The sequence below is a fragment of the Pristiophorus japonicus genome, chromosome 1, assembly GCF_044704955.1.
Source record: "Pristiophorus japonicus isolate sPriJap1 chromosome 1, sPriJap1.hap1, whole genome shotgun sequence".
In the NCBI taxonomy this organism is placed as follows: domain Eukaryota; kingdom Metazoa; phylum Chordata; class Chondrichthyes; family Pristiophoridae; genus Pristiophorus; species Pristiophorus japonicus.
The window spans coordinates 484,344,809-484,370,335 of record NC_091977.1 but is presented as its reverse complement, the minus strand read 5'-3'; the positions used below and the strand labels follow the sequence as shown (position 1 = coordinate 484,370,335).

At 43.4% G+C, this 25,527-nt stretch overlaps 1 protein-coding gene and 1 long non-coding RNA gene across 4 annotated transcripts in view; one reads left to right on the top strand and one right to left on the bottom strand.

Moving 5' to 3' along the window:
• Nucleotides 1–11,873, top strand: part of snap47 (synaptosome associated protein 47) — a 61,011-nt gene extending 49,138 nt beyond the window's left edge. For all 3 annotated transcript variants that reach the window (XM_070894943.1, XM_070894950.1, XM_070894953.1), the window contains exon 5: nucleotides 5,717–11,873. In XM_070894943.1, coding sequence (XP_070751044.1) covers nucleotides 5,717–5,863 — 147 coding nt within the window. In that variant the 3' untranslated portion in view covers nucleotides 5,864–11,873. The remainder of the gene's footprint in view (nucleotides 1–5,716) is intronic.
• On the bottom strand, nucleotides 1,746–5,686 carry LOC139276964 (uncharacterized). The gene is made up of 2 exons (XR_011596003.1): nucleotides 5,523–5,686; nucleotides 1,746–1,933 (listed from the first exon to the last, which is right to left on the bottom strand). It is a non-coding gene; the product is annotated as an uncharacterized lncRNA (long non-coding RNA).
• Nucleotides 11,874–25,527: the final 13,654 nt, after the last annotated feature.

Here is a 25,527-nt window from a genome sequence, read left to right as displayed (position 1 = left end):
ACCATTCCCAAGTGGCTATTATTCATCTGTGAATCCAGATAGTGAATGACGAATAAATAAGAACATAAGAAATAGGAGCAGGAGTAGGCCCTACAGCCCCTCGATCCTGCTCCGCCATTCAAAAAAATCATGCTGATCATCGACCTCAACTCCACTTTCCCGCCCAATCTCCATATCCCTTTATTCCCCTAGACTCTACAAATCTATCTATCTCAGCCTTGAATATATTCAGAGACTCAGCATCCACAGCCCTCTGGGGCAGAGAATTCCAAAGATTCACAACCCTCTTGAGTGAAGAAATTCCTCCTCATCTCTGTCTTAAATGGCCTACCCCTTATCCTGAGACACTGCCCACTAGTTTTAGAAACGCCAGCCAGGGGAATACTGTACTGTTGTCTCAGTCTCAGTTGAACTCAGTCCTGTCCCAACACCTACACATGGTATGGGACACTGGAAACTAATTAGGAGCTAGAACCCTGGCTAATTGAATTTTTTCCCCTCTAGTTCAGGGTAAAGAGTTCAATTGTCTTGCCACTCTCGCTGAAATTTGATAACTCGGGATGATCTCTACTGCTGTACCACATAGCATTTAGCACCTGAAAGCAGTTTGATTTCCCATATATATCTCCTGTGTGTCTCGGTCCTTCAGTTAAGAGAGAAAGACTTGCATTTATATAGTGCGTTTCATAACCTCAAAGCCGAAAGCACTTTACAGCCAATGAAGTACTTTTGAAATGTAGTCACTGTTGTACTGTAGGGAAAGGCAGCAGCCTATTAGCATGCAACATGCAGCAGTAAGATTAATGTTTTTAGTGATGTTGGTTGAGGGATAAATATCGGCCAAGATACCTCGGAGAACTCTACTGTTCTTCTTCAGATAGTGCCATGAGATCTTTTACATTCACCTGAGAGAGCAGACAGGACCTTGGTTCAACATCTCATCCGAAAGCCAGCACTTCTGACAGTGTCGGCCTGATTATGTGCTAAATCTCTGGAGTGTGGCTTGAACCAACTTTCTGACTTGGATACGAGTACCACTGAGCTACGGCTGACATTTTGTTATACATGTATGAGCAGTTTCTCAGGTCACTGGTCACAGTTGTGATTACTGTCTTTTTATCTAGCAGAGAGTATTTGTGATCTCTTTTTGTGATTTCTTTTTAATGGTTTTTAGCAATATGTATTTGGGTATAAGGGTAAGAGATACACCATCCCCCCTCTCAGGGGGACATAAAGGATCCCATGACATTACTCAAAAGAAGAGCAGGGTAGTGAGACTAATTGGATAGCTCTTTCAAAGAGCCAGCACAGGCATGTACTGTAAGCTTCGATAAGAGCAATGGAATTCTTTTGGTCCCTGGCCAACATTTATCTCTCAACCAACACTCTTATTTAAAAAAAAAAATACATATACAGATTATCTGATTAGCTGTTTCATTGCTGTTTCTGGGACCTTGCTGTGTGAAAATTGGCTGCAGGTATAATACATTTCCCTGCATTACAACAGTGACTATACTACAAAAGTACATAATTTGCTGTGAAGCACTTTGGGATATTTTGAGATGGTGAAAGGCACTTTATCAATGCAAGTTCTTTCTTTCTCTTCAGCTCTTTTTTTTTTCCCTCTTTTTTCCCCTTGTGCACTGTCTCTCTCCCTCTTACCACTGAACTAAATCGGTTTCTGTGAAGAAGTGATTGGTAAAACCAGACACCAGAGGGCTCCAAATGCATTCTGTAAGCAGACCTGCTGAAACACTGAACCTTTTTAATGTGCTGTAAATCTTGGGATGGGCTGCAGTAAATTTTTCCTCTTGCTGAATAACTGAAGGATTATGAGCGTCGTCATGTTTGCAGAATCACTGGGTACATCCAGATCTCACTGTGCTGAGCTGGAGCTCTTCACCCCTATTTCAAGCTTCAGTACTGTATTTAACTGTAACACAAAAAATACTTCTGATAAATGAGCCTGAAGCCTGCAGAGAATTTAAAGAGACACTCCCATATTCAGTCCCTCTTGTAAAAATCCCGACTGAACAATTAAAAAGTATTATATACAAGTGCCATCGCTTTGTTTAAACCTTTTAGGCACTGAAAGAAGGAGATGGAAAGCACTGAAACAGTACTAAGAGCCATGTCACTCATTGGCCAGAGAGGCTGAGATCTATCTTATAATTCAGCTATTTAAAGAGCCAGTAAACACCAAAACAGAAAAGAACAGAATATGGGAGGTAAAATCATGAGAATGGCACAGCTAGGGGATAACTGCTAAATTGATGAGCACTGATTGGGGAGGGAGGTGCGGGGGGGTTCTAAATTTTATGTAAAGGTGTATGGATTTGTGGCGAGCTCGGTTTGAGCATTCTGCCCGCACGATCACTGCAGGTGGCTTTTGCCATTATTTCATTTTAAAACTGCTGGGTTTCCTGTGGTGCAACTCACCACGAGGCCTCTGGGAGATGTGAGAGATGCAATGATGTGGATGGGAAGAGGGTTTTCTTGTAACATGGTGGAAGTTTTGTTTTGCGCTGCATACCTATTGAAAGTAAGATTTATTAAAAAAAACATACTCCAGATTGGAATGGAAAGAATACGGGAGGAGTTTTTTCTGTAATCACTGGATTTTTTTTTTCTTGTGTGTCAGTAACCAGGGGACACAGATTTAAGATAATTGGCAAAAGAATTAGCAGCGATATGAGGAGAATTTTATTTACACAGCAAGTTATTGTGATCTAGAATGCATTGCCTGAAAGGCTGTTGGAAGCAGATTCAAGAACAAATTTTAAAAAGGAATTGGATGAAAATTTGCAGGGCTATGGGGAAAGGGTGGGGGAGTTGGACTAATTGGCTCGCTTTTTCAAAGAGCTGGTACAGGCATGATAGGCCGAACATAAGAACTAGGAGCAGGAGTAGGCCATACGGCCCCTTGAGCCTGCTCCGCCATTCAATAAGATCATGGTTGATCTGATCTTGGCCTCAACTCCACTTTCCTGCCTGTTCCCCATAACCCTTCACTCCCCTATAGTTCAAGAATCTGTCTATCTCAGCCTTGAATATATTCAATGACTCAGCCTCCCTAGCTTTCTGGGGTAGAGAATTCCAAAGATTCACAACCCTCTAAGAGAAGAAATTCCTCCTCATCTCTGTCTTAAATGGGCAACCTCTTATTCTGAAACTATGCCCTCTAGTTCTAGATTCCCCCACGAGGGGAAATATCCTCTCAGCATCTACTCTGTCAAGCCCCCTCGGAATCTTATATGTTTCAATAAGATCACCTCTCATTCTTCTAAACTCCAATGAGTATAGGCCCAACCTCATAAGACTTTCCTCATAAGAAAACCCCTTTATCCCAGGAATCAACCTGGTGAGCTTACTCTGAACTGCCTCCAACGCAAGTACAATATATCCCTCCTTAAATAAGGAAACCAAAACTGTATGCAATTCTCTAGGTGTGGTCTCATCAGCGCCCTGTACAGTTGTAGCAAGACTTTTATACTCTGTCCCCCCCTTGCAATAAAGACCAACATTCCATTTGCCTTCCTAATTACTTGCTGTACCTGCATGATAACTTTTTGTGTTTCATGTATGAGGACACCCAGATCCCTCTGTACCGCAGCATTATGTAGTCTCTCCATTTACTACATAATTTGCTTTTCTATTCTTCCTACTAAAGTGGATAACCTCACATTTTCCCACATTATACTCCATCTGCCAAATTTTTGGCCACTCACTTAACCTATCTATATCCCTTTGCAGACTCTGTGTCCTCCTGACAACTTGCTTTCCCACCTACCTTTGTATATTCAGCAAATTTGGCTACAATACACTTGGTCCCTTCATCCAAGTCATTAGTACAGATTGTAAATAGTTGTGGCCCCAGCACTGATCCCAGTGGCACCCCACTAGTTACAATTTGCCAACCTGAAATGACCCATTTATCCCGACTCTCTGTTTTCTGTTAGTTAGCCAATGCTAATATATTACCCCCAACACCATGAGCTCATATCTTGTGTAGTTACCTTTTAAGTGGCACCTTATCAAATGCCTTTTGGAAATCCAAATACACGACATCTATAGGTTCCCCTTTTACCACCCTGCTTGTTACATCCTCAAAAAGCTCTAATAAATTTGTCAAACACGATTTCCCTTTCATACAATCAAACAGAGTCAACATGGTTGAATGTCCACTGGCCATTCGACTAAGGAGGGCATCACATCGCATTTCAGATTCCCATCCACTTTGCTTTCCAGCGAAGGTCACGAGAGCAATCAGAAGCAGCAGCCACATCTAAGATTTTAACATGTCCTTCACTGAGCTGGTTGTCGTGCCACATACTCTGGCTAAGAACAGATATAAATGACTCCCATTAATACAGTCCTTTACCACATTCACTGGGACAAAGAGGGCTAAGAGGAGAGTGAATAGAGATTTTAAAATTCTGAATGATTTTGATAAGGTGAATAGAGAAAGACTATTTGGTTGGGGAGGCAGTGATGAGGGGCATTTATTGAAAAACTTTGTATCTGAATCCAAATTATTTTTATGCGGTGATATTGTTTCTTTGTAATGCAGGCTTTTCTTGGACAGCAACCAGCAAAGAAACCGTACCCATGTGTCTTATTGTACATCATGCCAGTGTTTTCTTGGAAACTGACCACTGAAGCAATCCCCAATGGAATTTAAACCTTCAACATATGTACACCTCCATAGCAAGCACCCGTTCAAGCCTGTACCCCATATTGCTCTGCTGCCCTATTTTAATTGTGACAATGAAAGCACAGCTGAAAAAAGCAGCTCCAGAACACAAGACTCTGAAGCTGGCAAAACCAGCTGGTTTTACCCCAAAAGGCAACTTGCCACATTGTCAGCTAAGCAGTACTGAGTCATTGATTTGTTAATCCAGTTTCCACCGCCCCCAAAGTACTCTGTCTCACTGTGATTATAGTCCCATGGGTGTTGGTAGTTCTCCAGTAGCTCATCCAAGTGCTGTGCTTTATAAGTGAGCCTAGATAATGAGTATCACAGCACAATTCTATCCTTAAAACCCACCTCTTTAGCTGAAGCTTTTAGCCACCCGCCTATTAATCTCGTTCTTGGGCTCGGTGTCCATTTATGTCTGGTTAGCTTTTGTGAAGCGCCTTGTGATGGTTTTCTATGGCAAATAAATGCAAGTTGTTGTTGAATGCTACTGCTTTAGAATAGTTAATATCTTGTGGTGTTCCAGCACACTGGGAAAAGGGAACAGTTCATTCACTATCTGGAATGATGCAGCTTTTATGAGTCTCGCTGTGAGCTCCTGTACAAGTGTGGCAGACATTGAGAAAATCTGCTCCTGTCTGGTACCGTACAGCCCATGTAGAGCCTGCCCCAGGCCTATGGCTCCACACTTCTGAATCCTGAGTATTGTGCTCTGCTGCAATCTGGAATTCCCTTCCTAAACCCCTCTGCCTTTCTACCTCTTCTCTCCCCTCCTCCTTCCAGAAACCGCTTACAATCTCATCTTTTCAACTGTGCTTTTAATTACCTTCCCCCAACTCAGCCAGTTCTCCCGTGGTGCCTTGAGATGTTCTGTTAAATTGAAGTAAGCTGCCAGCTCCTGTAGGGTACGAAGTGGATGAAAGGGAACAATCCATTCCTGTGCGATACTGTACCCATCTCGAGTCCGTCTGTGTTGGTGCACACCAGGAACGATTCACTTGCATCCTGCTTTCATTTTAGATCCTGCGAAAGCTGAAAAGTCTTGCACTGGACACTGAAGCCGAGCTGGAGCGCCAGGATGAAGTGCTGGATGTTATCAGCTCCTCCACAGACCAGGCCACATCCCGGATAAACATGAGTCACAGGCGAATGCGGAAACTCCTGTAAGACTTGAGCTGACCAAGAGTCTTATTCGGTGCGGCTTGTTCTTCATCAGAACCGCAGCATTTGGAGAGAATGCTTCAAAGAGTTGGAACAACAGTGGCTCGGGATGGCAGTCGATTGGGTGCACTTTACTCGTCTTGTCCTTCGATCTGTTCGCCCAGTCCCTAAAGCTTAAAGGAAAATCAATTTTTGTCTGTACTTGGCTTAGGACTGTTGACAAACTTCATATAAATTGTTGCAACTATCAGTGGCCAGTCTGCAGTTCTATTGTCTTGGCCTTAGAAGATTCCTCGCTCATCATCATAGGCAGTCCCTCGGGGTCGAGGATGACTTGCTTCCACACTAAAAATGAGTACTCAGGTGACTGATGAACTCATTTTAAACAGTGGAAGATGCCTGTGTGTGAATTCTTTTAACATGGGGTGGCCGTTGCACATGACCTACATGTCACCATTCAAAGAGAAGCTAGGAAAATGCTCTTGTCAATCAGAGACCATTTCCATGTCAAATGTCTTACAGTCTAATGCTCACCTTGTTTTAGAACTATAAAAGTCTAGCCAATTGTAGGAAAGCTTGCAAGTTGCTTTCAAATTCAGATGCTGTTCTGATTTGCAACCTGTAAAACGTAGCTTGTTTAAAAAGAATTAATTGAATGTAGAATTTTTATTAGTACACTAATATTGGCTGATGTTTTTTTAAGGAATATAGATAGAAGTACCCCTGAGGCAGTTTACCTCTGTGTTGAGAATGCCTTTCCTCCCGTTTGCGAATTTACAGCTGATACCCCACAGCTTTAGCATGCAGGCGGAAGTCTTGCAGAGCTGTTAAGCGTGCCGAGAAGTGTCCTCTTATAGCTTGAAGCTTGGGCACATCATTGATTTTTCTCGGGCTTTTCCTGGTCAACTCCAGAGATCATTAGAATGTGCCAATAATACACAGTTGGGGAAGTAGCACGTGAAAGAGAAAAGGAGATTCATTTTTCCCGTGAGATCCATCACCCAAGGTGTTTCTTTTTTGTGATTCAGATGAGATTATGCCTTTAATTTCAGATTTCCAGTGTTTGTGGCTCATCCTTGTATCTCGTGCATCGAAGGGCAGGTTTGATTGAGTCATAATTAGAGCTGTTGTTTAGGGGGCTGGGGAAAAGAGAGTTGAATTTTGGTCATTGCTGTATGAGTGAGTGGTGGAGCTGGGATTGTGGACGTTTAGAGCTAGAATAATGGGAAGTGTGTTTGAGAGGGAAGGATAGTACCAGGCCTAAAATCTGACTCTATTGGCAAAGGATCTTAGCTAAGTCATTTGTTACAGATGCAGTTTGTGCCACAGAATGGTAACACCCATGTAAGGTGAGTTCTGTCTATTGGCCGTTCTGTCAGTTAAAACTTGGGGGGTGTCTCCTCCTAGCCTGCACCCCCACAGTAAGGAAAATCCAACAAGTCAACCTGGGCCAACAACCAAAGGCTAATTGGAAGCAAAAAGTCAATGCAGTAATGATGTCTATTCCTCCCTAGCTATCTCTAGTATGTGAACATAATATCACCAGGATTTCAGTAAATGGTCGGGGATGGGTGACATTTTCACACTATGCACTTGAACTGTGGGGAAAGAAACCCAAAATTACAATTACCGATTGTACCCTTGAAACTTGGGTTGTGCCTGAAGAGAGAGTTTTGAGATGTATAGCACAAGGGTGAAGTACTGGTGATTACAGCTCTGCCACTGCTGATGGTGAACCAATTTAAGATGAAGAATTGAGCATATCACATAAAACATTAAAAGCAAAGTAAAATGTATTGCTTCAAGTATATAGTGCATTGGTAAAATGCACTGTAGCATTTACTTATCATGCTAGTGACATCTAGGGCCAGAGTGTCAGTACTGCATTGACCTGTATGGTTCTAGCAGTCTCACCAAGACAGCTTGGGTCCTTTCTATGGCGTTCAACTGGAATTTTGGTTAGATGTTGGGGATGTGTGCTGTCTCTTCTTGGGAGTTTCCTCTATGTTGGCTATTTCTTTATAGGCTTAATTTTTTGCCTATTCCTACCAACCATTAGTTGCAAATGCATTTATTAGGATGGTGCATGGCCTCAAAAAAGCTTTACGAGGTTGCCAATACATACGAGATTTACTGGTGAGTTGTAAGCATAATGTTCATATCCCAATATAATGTAATGCTAAGTTAATATATTCTCCTTTTGATAATGGTCCTCAATGATACTTTTGTGCATGGTATGTAGTCAGCGTGTGAGTGCTCGCAGCTTTGCTTCGGGGATATAAAGGAATAAGTAGGAGAACCGACCCGGACTGGTGCACCATCCCAGTCTGATAACGTCCAGGGTATAGATTGTACTTTGGTTTTAGTGAGTCTAAATGGAGCACTTTGTACACTGAGGGAATATATATACACTGGCATGGCATATTTGGCAGGATCTCCTATATAACTTTAAAATATCTCTTCTTAGCTGCTTGTTGTTATGAATCATAATATACTAGGCGTAGTAAATGCCGGAAATGTGCAATAGATAGAAATGCTTAATATTGGGATGTTGGGTTGGCATTGTTTACAGGGATTATCTGTGCTGCAATATGATCATCTTGTTTTTGGATGGGTATGGGGGTGGGCTGAACACTCATTCTCGTTCCCACTGCTTCCAAATTGGGAGATGAAATAATGTGTATAGAAGCACTTTGGATAATTGACATTGAGAGGGTGCCTACCCATGTGCTACAATGTGCCAGAAATGTTCATGAATGGAATGGGGGTGGGCAGATAGGTGTGGAGTGAGGACCAATTACTCATACTTGCCCCACCCTCCACACACACACAGCTGTGAGAGGAGAAGGAGGTGCAGGAGAAAGACTTCAGATAATGACTGAAAAAAGTTGGAGCTCTAGCAGCTTGTGCTTTTAGGTATCGATTGGTATGAGAAGCGAGCAGTTAGAGATTTAAAATAAAATGGATATGAAGGTGACCTGCATATTTTCACTAGTTACATCAGGTTTTATAGTGGGAGGAACCAAAGTTTTATAAGCTTTGCTGCTAAAGTCGATGTTGCTGTGATTCTGGCAGAGCCTGTAGTTGGTATCTCAGTCTCCCAGGAGTAACATGACCCTTGCAGAGATGTTCTGCTTTTCAACGCTGCAAAGTACATTGGTAAGCTGCTGCTGGTAAATGGTGCCTAATCTGCTGTTACCCACTGGAATCCAGTGCAAGTCCTTGACTTCCACTATTTAAGTGTTTACTATTGATAGTGCCACCGAGCTGATAAATGACAGGTACATGGGTCTTGCTTACTCTTGACCAATTGGTCTTCAACTGCACCTTATCCTCTATATATCGCACCTTATTTCCCCAGATGATCTCGGCCTTCATAAATACAAATCTTACCATCATCTCATTATAGCATTTGGCTTTGTAACATGAATTCTGTGTCGTGGCCCTAACAACTTTTCCAGACAACCCATTACAAACTCCCTTGTAAAGAAATACTTCCTGATGTCAGTCCTAACCTTTGCTTTTCACAATCCTGACCTTGTGTGTATTGTCCTGCAGCCCCGGCTTATCTGAAAGTATTGTTCAGGCTTGCTCTTTGTCCTGTTGCATATGGTCTATGTAATGTCCTCTCAGACACATCTATGTTCACATAAGAACATAAGAAATAGAAACAGGAGTAGGCCATACGGCCCCTCGAGCCTGCTCCGCCATTCAATAAGATCATGGCTGATCTGATCATGGACTCAGCTCAACTTCCCTGCCCGCTCCCCATAACCCTTTATCCCCTTATCGTTTAAGAAACTGTCTATTTCTGTCTTAAATTTATTCAATGTCCTAGCTTCCACTGCTCTCTGAGGCAGTGAATTCCACAGATTCCTCTGAGAGAACAGATTTCTCCTCTGTTTTAAATGGGCGGCCCCTTATTCTAAGATCATGCCCTCTAGTTCTAGTCTCCCCCATCAGTGGAAACATCCTCTCTGCATCCAGCTTGTCAAGCCCCTTCATAATCTCTTATGTTTCGATAGATCACCTCATTCTGCTGAATTCCAATGAGTAGAGGCCCAACCTACTCAACCTTTCCTCATAAGTCAACCCCCTCAACTCCGGAATCAACCTAGTGAACCTTCTTAAAGCAAGTATATCATTTCTTAAATATGGAAACCAAAACTGCATGCAGTATTCCAGGTGTGGCCTCACCAATACCTTATATAGCTGTAGCAAGACTTCCCTGCTTTTATACTCCATCCTCTTTGCAATAAAGACCAAGATTCCATTGGCCTTCCTGATCACTTGCTGTACCTGCATACTATCCTTTTGTGTTTCATGCACAAGTACCCCCAGGTCCCGCTGTACTGCGGCACTTTGCAATCTTTCTCCATTTAAATAATAACTTGCTCTTAATAATAACACGAGCAAAGATGCCCAGCTAATCTAGATCCTCTTCGGTCCTGCCTCTAACTCAAGGGATCAGGCATGTCTTGCTTTGTGTTTGTCCCTTATTGAGCTACACATTTGGCTGCAACAGTAAGGGGAGAGGAATAAAGCTGGAAAACCTTTTCTCGAGCCACTTAAATTTGCACAGCTATGTCCCTTTTTTGTAATTTTGTTTTTAATTCTTAATATGCTTGCTCAGTGTAAGACATCCATGTTTTATACCTGGCATCAGCCTGTGGACCTCCCCCTATCACATATAGCAGGGTTTAAATGTAAAGTTCCCAGCTACTCTGCCCCAACAAAAAGTGCCTTATTCCGAATTTCCGAAGAATCCTTCTTTCTTGCACCAACTGTGACATTTACATTTCCCCACACCCTGTGGCCTCAGTGAGTGAGATTGCCAATTTAGTGATGTACGTGGGTAGTGTAATGTGGACTTGCAGCCACCAGGAAACAGTTGTAAATTGTCCAATCTCCTTTCACCTTGAACCTGATCAGCCACGAGAGAGGCACCATTCAGTCTGGGCTGGATTGGAAGCCAAGTGGTTTGAGTTGAAAGTACTCCTACACCACCAAGTTCCCTCACTTTTCATTTTTTGAAGCTTATTTTTGTGAAGAGAATTGTTGAAATTTCCATTTATATAAAAAAAATATAAAATATATACACACACACACACATATATATTATATATATGTATATATAGTTTGGAGATGGACAAACTATGATCCATTGAACTCTGGTCAAGGAGACCCGGGTCCTTGGTCTCTCGATATCCGGCCGCGATGTCCCAGTTCATGATCTCTGGCTATTTGGCTGCAAAGTCCCAGTCCATGCTGTCTGGGTATCTGGCCGTGAGTCTCCAATCCATGGTCCCTGGCTATCTGGCCCATGGTCCCTGGCTGTCTGACCATGAGTTTCTGGTCCATGGTTCCTAGCTATCAGGCTGTCTGTCACTTGCCCTCCTCCAATCATGAGGCAGCATACCAAATTCAGACAGTTTAAGTCTGTAACTTATCTTGTAGTCAGACTTAGGATTTAATTTAATTACAAAAGTTTTTTTTTAAAAAGTCTTTCAGTTAGCTTCTCAGAGATTCAATTTATGCGTATTTCTTGTGTTCAGCATTTTGTTTTCTAATTCTTACTGTGTGGCCCGAGGGACTCCATGGTATGCAGCCCACAAAAATAAAAGTTTGGACACCCCTGACTTAACTTGTACTCGATTATCCTGAGAAGTGCACTGCCAGACCGATGAAGGAAGCAGAATTCCTGCCAGACAGGGTCATTCTGCAAATTACAGCACTGATTTTCAGATGGAATTATATACGTGTAGTCATTTTTTTGTTTGTGTGGTCTTTAAGATCAACCATTGATTATAACGATAGAGGGAGTTGAATTTCAAGTGGTTTCAGGTAATTGTCTACAGACGCTCTGTGTTTACGAAAAGAGTTTGTAATGGGGAGCAGGCATTATTAAATCTCTTGCTTTCAGTACCGTATTACTGATTTGCTGTATGGAAATGTACACTCTGCCTGTGTCGTGTTTGCTTTGTACAATAATTACCAAAATAAAACTACAAACCACGTTGCAGAGGCTGCGTTGAAAGTTTTTGGATGTGTAGGTTACGGCCCCCTTGCCTATGTATTTACACAATTCTCCTGTGTTGTGTTCTGGGAGGCATAGCAACAGGGGTACAGCGGGAGGCTACTGACTCCATCTCTGTCTCGAGAACACAGGAATAGTTGGAAGATTTATTAGATGCTCCTAAGGGTAGACTCTGATCCTTCGCCTGCGGGCCCCAGTCATTCACCGTCGACCTTAGTCCAGCAGGTGCTGGTTGATTCTGCATTTCAGTGTGTGAGGAACAGTTTTAAAAAAACAAAAATTATTTCCACTATAATTATGCCCACTATAAGCCCACTGACTTACACATCTATCTTGACTACACTTCCACCCCACTTCCTGCAAGGACTCTATTTCCATTCTCCCAGTTTTTCTGTCTCTGTCGCATCTATCCGATGACGACACCTTCCATACCAGTGCTTCAGATATATCTTTCTTTTTCCTCAACCAGTGAGTCTCCTCCACCATGGTTGACATGGCTCTCGACTATGTCCATTCCATTTCCCACACTTAGGCTTTCACCCCCTTCCCTCCTTCCTAGAACCACGATGGGGATCCCTGTTCTCACCTTTCACCCCACCAGCCTCTACATTCAATGGATCATCCTCCGCCATTTCCACCACCTCCAGCATGATCCCACCACCAAACAAATCTCTCCACTCCCCTTTCATCTTTCAGAAGGGACCGCTCCCTCTCCCGTGGTCCACTCCTCTATCTCCCCCAGCACCAACAGCACCTTCCTGTGCAAGTGTAGGAGATACAACACACACCCTTTTAAATTGTCCCTTTCCACTGTCCAGGGCCTCAAACACTCCTTTCAGGTGAAACAGTGATTTACTTGTACTTCTTTTAATTTAGTATACTGTAAGCACTGCTCATGATGGGGTCTCATCTACATTGGGGAGACCAAACACAGATTGGGTGACCGCTTTGCGGAACACCTCCGTTCAGTCTGCAAGTGTGTCCTTGAGCTTCTGGTCACCTGTCACCTGTCCCCTGTCACTTTTTAATTCTCTGGACCACTCCCACTCTGTCGTTGACGACCTACACTGTTCCAATGAAACTCAACGCAAGCTCAAGAAACAGCACCTCATCTTTCTATTAGGCACTGTACAGCCTTCCGGATTCAATATTGAGTTCAACAATTTCAGATCATAACCTCTGCCCCCATTTTTTCAGACAGCAGTTGTTGATTCTGTTGTTCCCATTTACACCACCTCTAGACCATCTTTTGTTTCTTTACTTGTCCCATTACCATCTCCTTTCGCCTTGCACCATTGTCATTTAATCTCTCCTGCCATCCACCCTATCACAGATCTTCCCCTTTGTTCTTTCTTCCGCATCCCATTTAATTGCCTCTGTACTTGCTTAAACTCTGTTACATCTCTAACTTTTTCCAGTTCTCCTAAAAGGTCATCGACCTGAAATCCTGTGGGAGGGAGTGTGTTCTGTATATAGTTTTAAAAATTGCTTGCCAGTGGGAGAAAGCATCAGTTTGCACATTTCCCTTCCTATCTGGGGCACCAAATCTGCTCTCCAATCATCTCTCGTATTATGCCACGAGGAGGAAAATTGTGAAAAAGAAGCGCCAGATCTTACTGAGGGGTTCAAAAATTGAAGGGTTAAAGTTAAACTGAACCCTAATAAAAATGCTCGTAATCATCAAGGGAGCATAGACTCCACCTCAGAACAAGGAAGAACAGACAGATTGGACTTAACTACTTTACACAGAGGGTGGTGAATGTAGAGGAGCAGTAGAGGTGGATAATATTGACAAATTCAACCAGCAACTAGATAGATATTTGGCAGCGAAAGTGAAATGAGGGAAACGAGAGATGGAGTAGTGTATGGTATTTTTCAAAATTTGAGGTAGTTTGGGGATGTCTCTGACGGTATCAAATATAGAACTGATGTCAGGAACTTCAGCACATGAAATAAGCTTCCAGATAAGGTCATAGGATGCCTTGATGCAGAGGACTGTACAGTCTTTCTGGACAGTTGAACTAAGATTGGCCAAATGGCCTTCCTTCATAGAATCATAGAATCGTACAGCTCAGAAGGAGGCCATTCAGCCCTGTGCCGGCTCTTTGAAAGAGTTATCCAATTAGTCCTACTCTCACTACAGCCCTGCAAATTTTTCCTCCTTTAATTATATATACAATTCTTGATCTGATTCTATTTTGCAATCTAGCCTGATTGTTCCTACATTCCTATATAAAAAGAACTCGCATGAAGCCTGAAGCAATTCTATTCGCTAATGTAGAACACAGTGCTGCATAAAGCCAGATAAAGTTCTTATGAGCTGCAGGCTCTGCCATCGTGTTAGTTTGACGCACTGACTTCTGATTGATGAACAGAGCTGTTCTAGAATGTCTAGGCTCCCTGGTAACAGCATCCAAGCAGTTCCCAGAGTAGGTGGAGGCCTGAACTCCCATTACAAAACCTCTTTTATAAGCTCTTTTTCATAATTGGATATTGGTCAAGATCTTTGATGAAGAAGTTCAGCAGTGACATTTTATTGGGAATTATTTCATATATTTACGAAAGATTTTGGGAACAGGGAAATACCGCCAGGTCAACCCAGCCTGTCCTCCTTTGATGGTTTCGAGCACCACTTTACCCACCCATGCCCCTTAGTCCCTTCACCAACAAAAATAACTTGTATTTATATTGCACCTTTAACGTAGTGAACTGTCATCACCCCATCTCAAAAATCTAACCCTCAACCTTCTGTCCTTGCAAACAACTGCCCCATCTCCAACCTCCCTTTCCTCTCCAAAGTCCTTGAACATGTCGCCTCTCAAATGACATCCTTTGTGACTGTGACAAAGGCAAACTATCCCTCCTCGTCCTTTTTGACTTGTCTGCAGCCTTTGACACGATTGACCATTCTATCCTTTTGCAACACCTCTCCTCCATCGTCCAACTGGGTGGGACTGCACTTGCCTGGTTCCATTCTTACCTGTCTAATTGTAGCCAGAGAATCACCTGCAATGGCTTCTCTTCCTGCCCCCACATCATTACCTCTGGTGTCCCCCAAGGATCTATCCTTGGCCCCCTCCTACTTCTCATCTATATGTTGCCTCTTGGTGACATCATCCAAAAACACAGCGTCAATTTCCACATGTACCTCAATACAGCTTCTCTCGATCACTCCACGGTCTCTAAATTGTCAGACTGCTTGTCTGACATCCAGTTCTGGATGAGCAGAAATTTTCTCCAATTGAATATTGGGAAGACCAAAGCCAATGTTTTCGGTCCCTGCCATCAACTCCATTTCCTAGTCACTGACTCAATCCCTCTCCCTGACTTCTGTCTGAGGCTGAACCAGACTGTTCGCAACATTGGTGTCATATTTGACCCCGAAATGAGCTTTCGACCACACATCCGCAGCATAACTAAGATCGCCTATTTCCACCTCTAACATTGCCCGTCTCCGCCTTTATCTCAGTTCATCCGCTGCTGAAGCCTTCATCCATGCCTTTATTACCTCTAGACTTGATTATTCCAATGCACTCCTGGTTGGCCTCCCACATTCTACCCTACATAAACTAAACGTGATCCTAACTCGCAACAAGTCCGGCTCACCCATCACCCTATGCTCGCTGATCCATTTAAGCCACGCCTCGATTTCAAAATTCTCATCCTTATTTTCAAATCTCTCCATGGCCTTGCTCCTCCCTATCTCTGTAATCTCCTCCAACCCCACAACCCCCTGATATGTCTACACTCCTATAATTCTGCCCTCTTGAGCATATAAGAATATAAGAAATAGGAACAGGAGTAGGCCATACGGCCCCTCGAGCCTGCTCTGCCATACAATAAGATCATGGCTGATTCGGCTCCACCTCCCTACCCGCTCCCCATAACCCCTTATCCCTTTAATGTTGAAGAAACTGTCTCTCTGTCTTAAATTTATTCAATGTCCCAGCTTCCACAGCTCTCTGAGGCAGCAAATTCCACAGATTTACAACCCTCTGAGAGAAGAAATTTCTCCTCATCTCAGTTTTAAATGGGCAGCCCCTTATTCTAAGATCATGCCCTCTAGTTCTAGTCTCCCCCATCAGTGGAAACATCCTCTCTGCATTCACCTTGTCAAGCCCCCTCATAATCTTATACATTTCGATAAGATCACCTCTCATTCTTCTGAATTCCAATGAGTAGAGGCCCAACCTACTCGACCTTTCCTCATAAGTCAAACCCCCTCACCTCCGGAATCAACCTAGTGAACCTTCTCTGAACTGCCTCCAAAGCAAGCATATCCTTTTGTAAATATGGAAACCAAAACTGCATGCAGTATTCCAGGTGAGCCTTACCAATACCTTGTATAATTGTAGCAAGACTTCCTTGCTTTTATACTCCATCCCCTTTGCAATAAAGGCCAAGATTCCATTGGCCTTCCTGATCACTTGCTGTACCTGCATACTAACCTTTTGTGTTTTATGCACCACATGGACAAATATTTCATAAAGTCCCCTCAATCACGCATTTATCTTAAATAGTTTTGTTCCTCCATTAATATAGTGGGGAGAAGATATTTGCTCTGATGTATGAGAAAGAAAGACTTGCATTGATATAGCGCCTTTCACGTCCACCGGATGTCTGTCCCCAGTTCCATCTTTAATTTGTTGTCTCCGCCTCCACGCTCTATGCACAGTCTGTGCTACATATTGACTGCCTTCTCTGTACAGTGGTTAAATTCATTCACCTTCCCTATTCAGATTTTGAGTCTGTGACCCTGGTTGTAAAATTGCTGGATTATTTTTTATTTGTTCTTGGTTGACACTGGAAAGAGCCACATTTTTATTGCCAATTTCTAGTTGCTTTAAGCAGATGGAGTAGGCCCTCTTCTTGATAGTGATGGTCATGAATCAAGTACGTAGTGTAGAACTAGAGTCACGTAGGCCAGACCAGGTAGAGGTGGCAGGTTCCCTTCCCTGAAGAGTGTTAGTGAACCAATTAGATTTTTGTTCAAGGTCAGTCCACAAATTATCAGATTTATTAAATTCAAATTCATAACTTGCCACGATGGGATCTAAACTCTTTACCTCTGGAAGTGAACATGACTACTACGCCACTATACCCGGTTATGGGCAGCACTTTATACAGCTTGAAGCAGGTTAAAAAATAAAGACCTGGATCATGTCTCCCATATGCATCTTTTCTCCATTGAGAAAAAGATCTGTCAGAGAAAATCTGCTCTAAGCACAGTGCAATGTTAAATGGAACAATAATCAGGAATCCTATAGGAGATAATGGGCGGGCATTATACTGAGATGCCATAATTGAGCAAACTACCAGAACCAGCTCACACCTTAGCGCCTTCATGGGAGGAAAGAGTTGAAAAAGCTAACTTTAAAAAAAAACATACTCATGTCTGGGCAATTAATTGACCCTGGGGCTGGTGCATGAGACTTTTAAACCCTTTAACTCAAGAAAAGTATAAAATGGCAAAGTTGCAGTTAGACATGCGGACCTAGAAATTCATCTTGAGCGGTGGTGCAAATCGGGCGGTCGGCCGCCCATTATAGGCAGCGCCTGATATTTCCATTTTGCATCACCGCCAGAGATGGATTTCAAGGCCCTTGCATCTGATCTTCAGGTTCCAAACATTTAGAACCTTGATTGTACTTTTAGGATCCGGGCTCAAATTCAGTGTAGGACACCCTCAGCAGCCCCTACCCAATTCTCTCTGCCCCAAACACCTTTCCTGTGGAGTAGTTGGTGATCCACCTTGAAGAGCTCCCTACTGCTCGCTCAACCGTCTTCATTACACCAACAGCCTTTGTTCCTCTCAACTCCAGCCACCTTAAGAGTTTCCCAATATACCCCCCACTTGACCTGGGAGTGCTTGATCCTGACACCGTGTGGCTGAAATGGGAAAGTGCGGCGGTTCCCGGCACTAACCTCCCTTCACCTCGATGAGCACAAAATGCACCAAAATAGAATGAGAGTAAAAGAAAACCTTGTTTATATAATAGGAACAGCTCACACTGTTCAGGAATTGAAATGACTTGGAGCAGAATATATACGGGCACCAACCTCACTGAGGTAACGTGTAAGGTTACTACTGTTCGGTGGAGTAGACCCAATTTATAGAAAAATACCTCCTGGAGTGTTTGGGTTGTTGAGTGGATTCTCTGGTTTTATCCAGCAGAGGAATCAATGACCTCCTCCTCCGGTCACTGCTGAGTCTAAACTTCTGCCTCTGTGACGCATTGACCCTGTAAATATAAATAGATGCTTAAAATTGGCAGGAAAGAACTTGGGTGGGGAGAGTGCTTTTACCACAGGCGTTAAATGGTAGGGGTGTGTGCCAGCACTGATTAAATATTAACAAAATATAAATAAATAGATTTTCCTTTGAGTGCCAAAATACATAGACCTGTTTCTTAATTTCCGATGCTCATCTTGTAGATTGACCCAATCTGTGCACACTCTTGCACCTCGCTGCATCACTTTGTTCAAAGGAAGACTCGTTAAACAGTATCGGGTCTACAGTCTCATTCTTCAGATTTAATTATCTGCCTCAACTATGGAACTCCTTATGCCCTTCCTCTTACAATGTTACAGGATTTTAAACCATGGCTTCACTTCATCACTACATCTGCTTTGAACCTTCATGTAATTTTTTAGTTTGTTCTTTATATTTTCTAACATGCAAAAATGATAGGCAAGAAAAGACTAGTTGGCCCATCCTGCCCCATATGCATGATGCCTGGAGCATCATGACTCGACACTTCCTTACACCCCCCCCCCCCCCCCCCTGCCACACACACACACACACACACACCTCTCCACAGCCATGTTATCTCCTGGGAGAGGCAAAAAAAGGGGAAAAAATAACACGGTCAATAGGGGGAAAAAACCTCTGGAAAATTCCTCTCTGACGCACTATTGCGATCAAAGCCAGTCCAGAATATCACATTAACCATGCGTCTATTAACTGTTAATCCATTTAACTTCTATATGATGCTATCTCTGCCCCAGCCGAGAACTAGTCCAGCTCCCTCTTGAAGGCATGCAGAGAGTCAGCAGACACGGTACCAACCGGCAACACATTCCAGAGGCTCACTACTCTCTGGGGATGGAAGAACCGTCTTGCATTTAGCCTCTTCCTAATTTTGCTTAGTTTAAAAGCATGATCCGTGACCCTCTCAAATCTGTCAAACTGAAATAATCTATCAATAGGCGCACAATCTAGCCCTTACATTATTCTACACTTCAGGCCATGACCTTCAATAGGGGTCTCAATAAAATAAATCTCCTTTCACCCCAGTAAGTATTCAACTGTCCACAATCCTCGGGTAAGTACAGTTTCTTTCTTCGGATTGAACCACTTGTTTTTAATCCCCAGGCACGCGATTCGACCCGGGGTCTCATCCTTCACACCCACCAGTCCTCCACTTTCGATATCAAACTGTAGGAATGATTCTTCGCATCCACCTGAAACCATCCATTTAGCCTATAATTTGAGTAGGTGGAAAAGCGCACACTCTGATGAAATGCACTTCTTTTCCACGCGGGGGCAGCGGTGTCTTACTGTGCTGGATCCTTCAGTGCAGGGAAAGCCCTCAGCCTGGAGCAAGCTTAACAACAGCACAAGACTGTTTTTAAAGAAAATAAACAGACCCAGAGAAGCCGTGTACTTAAGACCAGTCCGCACCCATCCACCTACAGGTCAAACTGATGTTGGTTTACAGTCAATATTTTTCTGACTTTAATTTTTTTTTAACAAAGTTCATTATTCTAAAACCATTCAGTATTTTGCTAAAGAATTTTAAAGATTTTTTTGGAAAACCATCAAATATATTTCTAAAACTGTAAAATGCTACAAAGCTGCAATTTAATTAAATATCTTACAATAAAAAAAGAGTCCACTCCTTCCCCCCAAGCAGTTTATACCGAACAGATGTGTAAATAAGTATGCCAAGGTTTGCATTAAGGGTTCCTGGTGATGAGGTTTAAGTTCCAGATCGAGTTTACAAACACTTTGTAAAATTGACTTCATTTTACAGTGTGCCCATCAATCTAACCCACAGCTCAACTCCATAATTGGCAACATTTGGACACAAGAAGCACAGGCTCTGCAGGGGGTAATACAGCAGGTTGGTATTGTCAGTCTAATGTTTCGTCTGCCCTTTTTGCCATTCTTCTCTACTCTCTCACTTTTTATTTTATCCTCTTGTTCTCTATTGCTCTCTCCCTCTATTCTCTGTTCTCTCATTCTATTTGCCTTTCTCTTGATTTTTCTTTGTTACTATTTATATTGCTGTCTCTCTCTTATCTTCACTTGTTTCTCTATTTCCCTCTTCTGATTTTTCTCTTTTTTTGTCTCTTTATTTCCTTTTCTCTAATTCTCTCTTTTCTCTAGTTCATTCTTTGTTTCATTCACTTTTTTTTCTATCTCAGTCTTTCTCTTTCTTGTCTTCTTCAGTCTTTTCCCCACATTCATTCTTCGCAGAATTGGTTAGTATGTCATTGGCACAGTTCGGGATCTTTTAACCAATTGTCCAGAGAAACTATTTAAAGTATTTTGAAAGCATATTGTTTTTTTTTAAAAAAAAAAGGTCTTGGATGGTAGGTAATTAAGATGCTAATGAACTCGGCTTGATGTTGTTTCCTCATAGACTATAAGTAATAAGCAATTTGGTTTGTCCCTGTAGTTGATTAAACACCTTACACTGGTTGTATTGGAAGGGATTGTAATCTCTTTCTGACTGTGTATAGTCAGGAAATAAAGCAGAATGTCGGTCACTTAAGAATCATCTAGCTTTTGCGCCAGAAATGGCAGCTTGAGGTATGATAGCAGGCTCAAAAAAAGTCAAGATGCAGTGGGAGTTGACTCACTGAACTGGTGTGATGTAGCGTGTCAGTTATTTTTATATCATTCGCGAAGGTAAGTTTTTCCAATTGATCTAAGGGAATCTGATCATAACTATTGCTCTTACTGTGCCCTTACTGTGGAATAAAGAACCTTAATGACTCAAGCCAAGCTTCGCCTCATCTCGTGTTAACTTGGTCTGCCTTCTAAGAGATTGAAGAAATAAACGTGTAAAAGACACGGATATCTGTTTCAGGACACAAGGGAGGCTCATTGTTACATCCCTGGGTTCCACTATTGTACAAGTATATATAGGTCATTATGAGTCAATTCCTATGAAAGTTAAACACTCAGGCACTGACGAAAGTGAAATGACACCACTGAACCTGACAAGGTATCTATGGTGGACCCAAATTTGTAACAGGCATTCTCTTGTTTTAAATGTTCTTTCTCTTTCATTTAAAAAAAAAACATTTTTATAACTTTTCCAATATTTTCTCCTCAGCTCCTGAAGGTGCTGATTCCCTGTTAGGATACAGTTCCACATCGACTAGTATCCCGCCGATACCTCACAAAGTGGCCATTTTTAATTCATGAACCTAGATTATCAGTGTCGGCAGACTGTTTGACTGTGGGGAGCATCAGAGCCAAGGTCGATCCTATAGAAAATAGGTGCAGGAGTAGGCCATTCGGCCCTTCTAGCCTGCACCGCCATTCAATGTGTTCATGGCTGAACATGCAACTTCAGTACCCCATTCCTGCTTTCTCGCCGTACCCCTTGATCCCCCTAGTAGTAAGGACTTCATCTAACTCCTTTTTGAATATATTTAGTGAATTGGCCTCAACAACTTTCTGTGGTAGAGAATTCCACAGGTTCACCACTCTCTGCGTGAAGAAGTTTCTCCTCATCTCGGTCCTAAATGGCTTACCCCTTATCCTTAGACTGTGACCCCTGGTTCTGGACTTCCCCAACATTGGGAACATTCTTCCTGCATCTAACCTGTCCAAACCCATCAGAATTTTAAACGTTTCTATGAGGTCCCCTCTCATTTTTCTGAACTCCAGTGAATACAAGCCCAGTTGATCCAGTCTTTCTTGATAGGTCAGTCCCGCCATCCCGGGAATCAGTCTGGTGAACCTTCGCTGCACTCCCTCAATAGCAAGAATGTCCTTCCTCAGGTTAGGAGACCAAAACTGTACACAATACTCCAGGTGTGACCTCACCAAGGCCCTGTACAACTGTAGCAGCACCTCCCTGCCCCTGTACTCAAATCCCCTCGCTATGAAGGCCAACATGCCATTTGCTTTCTTAACCGCCTGCTGTACTTGCATGCCAACCTTCAATGACTGATGTACCATGACACACAGGTCTCGTTGCACCTCCCCTTTTCCTAATCTGTCACCATTCAGATAATAGTCTGTCTGTCTGTTTTTACCACCAAAGTGGATAACCTCACATTTATCCACATTATACTTCATCTGCCATGCATTTGCCCACTCACCTAACCTATCCAAGTCGCTCTGCAGCCTCATAGCATCCTCCTCGCAGCTCACACTGCCACCCAACTTAGTGTCATCCGCAAATTTGGAGATACTACATTTAATCCCCTCGTCTAAATCATTAATGTACAGTGTAAACAGCTGGGGCCCCAGCACAGAACCTTGCGGTACCCCACTAGTCACTGCCTGCCATTCTGAAAAGTCCCCATTTACTCCTACTCTTTGCTTCCTGTCTGACAACCAGTTCTCAATCCATGTCAGCACACTACCCCCAATCCCATGTGCTTTAACTTTGCACATTAATCTCTTGTGTGGTACCTTGTCGAAAGCCTTCTGAAAGTCCAAATATATCACATCAACTGGTTCTCCCTTGTCCACTCTACTGGAAACATCCTCAAAAAATTCCAGAAGATTTGCCAAGCATGATTTCCCTTTCACAAATCCATGCTGACTTGGACCTATCATGTCACCTCTTTCCAAAGGCGGTGCTATAACATCTTAATAATTGATTCCATCATTTTACCCACTACCGATGTCAGGCTTACCGGTCTATAATTCCCTGTTTTCTCTCCCTCCTTTTTTAAAAAGTGGGGTTACATTGGCTACCCTCCACTCCATAGGAACTGATCCAGAGTCAATGGAATGTTGGAAAATGACTGTCAATGCATCCGCTATTTCCAAGGCCACCTCCTTAAGTACTCTGGGATGCAGTCCATCAGGCCCTGGGGATTTATCGGCCTTCAATCCCATCAATTTCCCCAACACAATTTCCCGACTAATAAGGATTTCCCTCAGTTCCTCCTTCTTACTAGACCCTCTGACCCCTTTTATATCCGGAAGGTTGTTTGTGTCCTCCTTAGTGAATACCGAACCAAAGTACTTGTTCAATTGGTCCACCATTTCTTTGTTTCCCGTTACGACTTCCCCTGATTCTGACTGCAGGGGACCTACGTTTGTCTTTACTAACTTTTTTCTCTTTACATATCTATAGAAACTTTTGCAATCCATCTTAATGTTCCCTGCAAGCTTCTTCTCGTACTCCATTTTCCCTGCCCTAATCAAACCCTTTGTCCTCCTCTGCTGAGTTCTAAATTTCTCCCAGTCCCCGGGTTCGCTGCTATTTCTGGCCAATTTGTATGCCACTTCCTTGGCTTTAATACTACCTCTGATTTCCCTTGATAGCCACGGTTGAGCCACCTTCCCTTTTTTATTTTTACGCCAGATAGGAATGTACAATTGTTGTAGTTTATCCATGCGGTCTCTAAATGTCTGCCATTGCCCATCCACAGTCAACCCCTTATGTATCAACTATCTTCATGATGCACACACATGTCTTCAAGCAACTGTCATTGCAAAGTGATCAAGAGCAGGAACCCTGGCTACTATTTTCCCCTATTCCCACTGAGGCTAATTGAAGGCCAACTTGCTGCCCTTAAGAGGTCAGTCGAACCAGCACAAACCAGGCATTGATTTTGTGACTTAGTGCTGCTCCACACAAAGCCAATGCATTTACCCACAAAGCCAATGGAAAAGTCTTTGGAAAAAAGAAAGAGCCTATATTTATACAGTACCATTCATGATCTCAGGATGTCCCTAAGTGATTTATGGTCAATTAAGTACTTTTGAAGTGTAATCACTGTTGTAATCATAGGCAGTCCCTCGGAATCGAGGAAGACTTGCTTCCACTCTTAAAATGAGTCCTTAGGTGGCTGAACAGTCTAATACGAGAATCACAGTCCCTGTCACAGGTGGGAAAGATAGTCGTTGAGGGTAAGGGAGTGTGGGACAAATTTGTCGCATGCTCTTTCCGCTGCCTGCACTTTATATCTGCATGCACTCGCCGTTGAGACTCGAAGTGCTCAGCGCCCTCCCGGATGCACTTCCTCCACTTAGGGTGGTCTTTGACCAGGGACTCCTAGGTGTCGGTAGGGATGTTGCACTTTATCAGGGAGGCCTTGAGGGTGTCCTTGTAATGTTTCCTCTGCCCACCTTTGGCTCGTTTGCCATGAAGGAGTTCCAAGTAGAGCACTTGCTTTGGGAGTCTCGTGTCTGTCATGCGTACAATGTGGCCTGCCCAGCGGAGCTGGTCAAGTGTGGTTAGTGCTTCAATGCTGGGGATGTTGGCCTAGTCAAGGATGCTAATGTTGGTGCATCTGTCCTCCCAGGGGCTTTGTAGGATCTTGCGGATACATCATTGGTGATATTTCTCCAGCGACTTGAGGTGTCTGCTGTACATGGACCATGTCTCTGAGCCATACAGGAGGGGCGGGTATTATTACAGCCCTGTGGACCATGAGCTTGATGGTAGATTTGAGGGCCTGGTCTTCGAACACTCTTTTCCTCAGGCGGCCGAAGGCTGCACTGGCGCACTGGAGGCGGATTTGAATCTCGTCGTCAATGTCTACTTTTGTTGATAAGAGGTTCCCGAGGTATGGGAAATGGTTCACGTTGTCGAGGTCCGCGCCGTGGATCTTGATGACTGGGGTGCAGTGCTGTGCGACGAGGACAGGCTGGTGGAGGACCTTTGTCTTACGGATGTTTAGCGTAAGGCCCATGCTTTCGTAGATCTCAGTAAATACGACGACTATGTCCTGGAGTTCAGCCTCTGTACGTGCGCAGACGCAGGCGTCGTCCGCGTACTGTAGCTCAACGACAGAGATTGGGGTGGTCTTGGACCTGGCCTGGAGACGGTGAAGGTTGAATAGGTTCCCACTGGTTCTGTAGTTTAGTTCCACTCCAGCAGGGAGCTTGTTAACTGTGAGGTGGAGCATGGTGGCGAGGAAGATTGAGAAAAGGGTTGGGGCGATGACGCAGTCCTGTTTGACCCCGGTCCGGACATAGATTGGGTCTGTAATGGATCCGTTGGTAAGGATCACGGCCTGCATGTCGTCACGGAGCAGACGGAGGATGTTGATGAACTTTTGGGGGCATCTGAAATGGAGGAGGTGCTCCATAGACCATCGTGGTTGACCGTGTCAAAGGCCTTTGTAAGGTTGGAGAAGGCCATGTATAAGGGCTGGCGCTGTTCCCTGCATTTTTCCTGCAGCTGTCGCGCTGTAAAAATCATGTCCGTTGTGCCCCGTAGTGGACGAAATTTGCACTGTGACTCCGGGAGGAGCTCCTCGGCCATAGGGAGTAGACGGTTGGGAAGGACTCTAACAACAACTTTCCCAGTCGCTGATAGCAGGGAGATTCCTCTGTAGTTGCCGCAGTCGGATTTGTCCACTTTTTTAAAGATGGTCACAATCACTGCATCTCTGAGATCTCCCGGCATGCTCTCCTCCCTCCAGA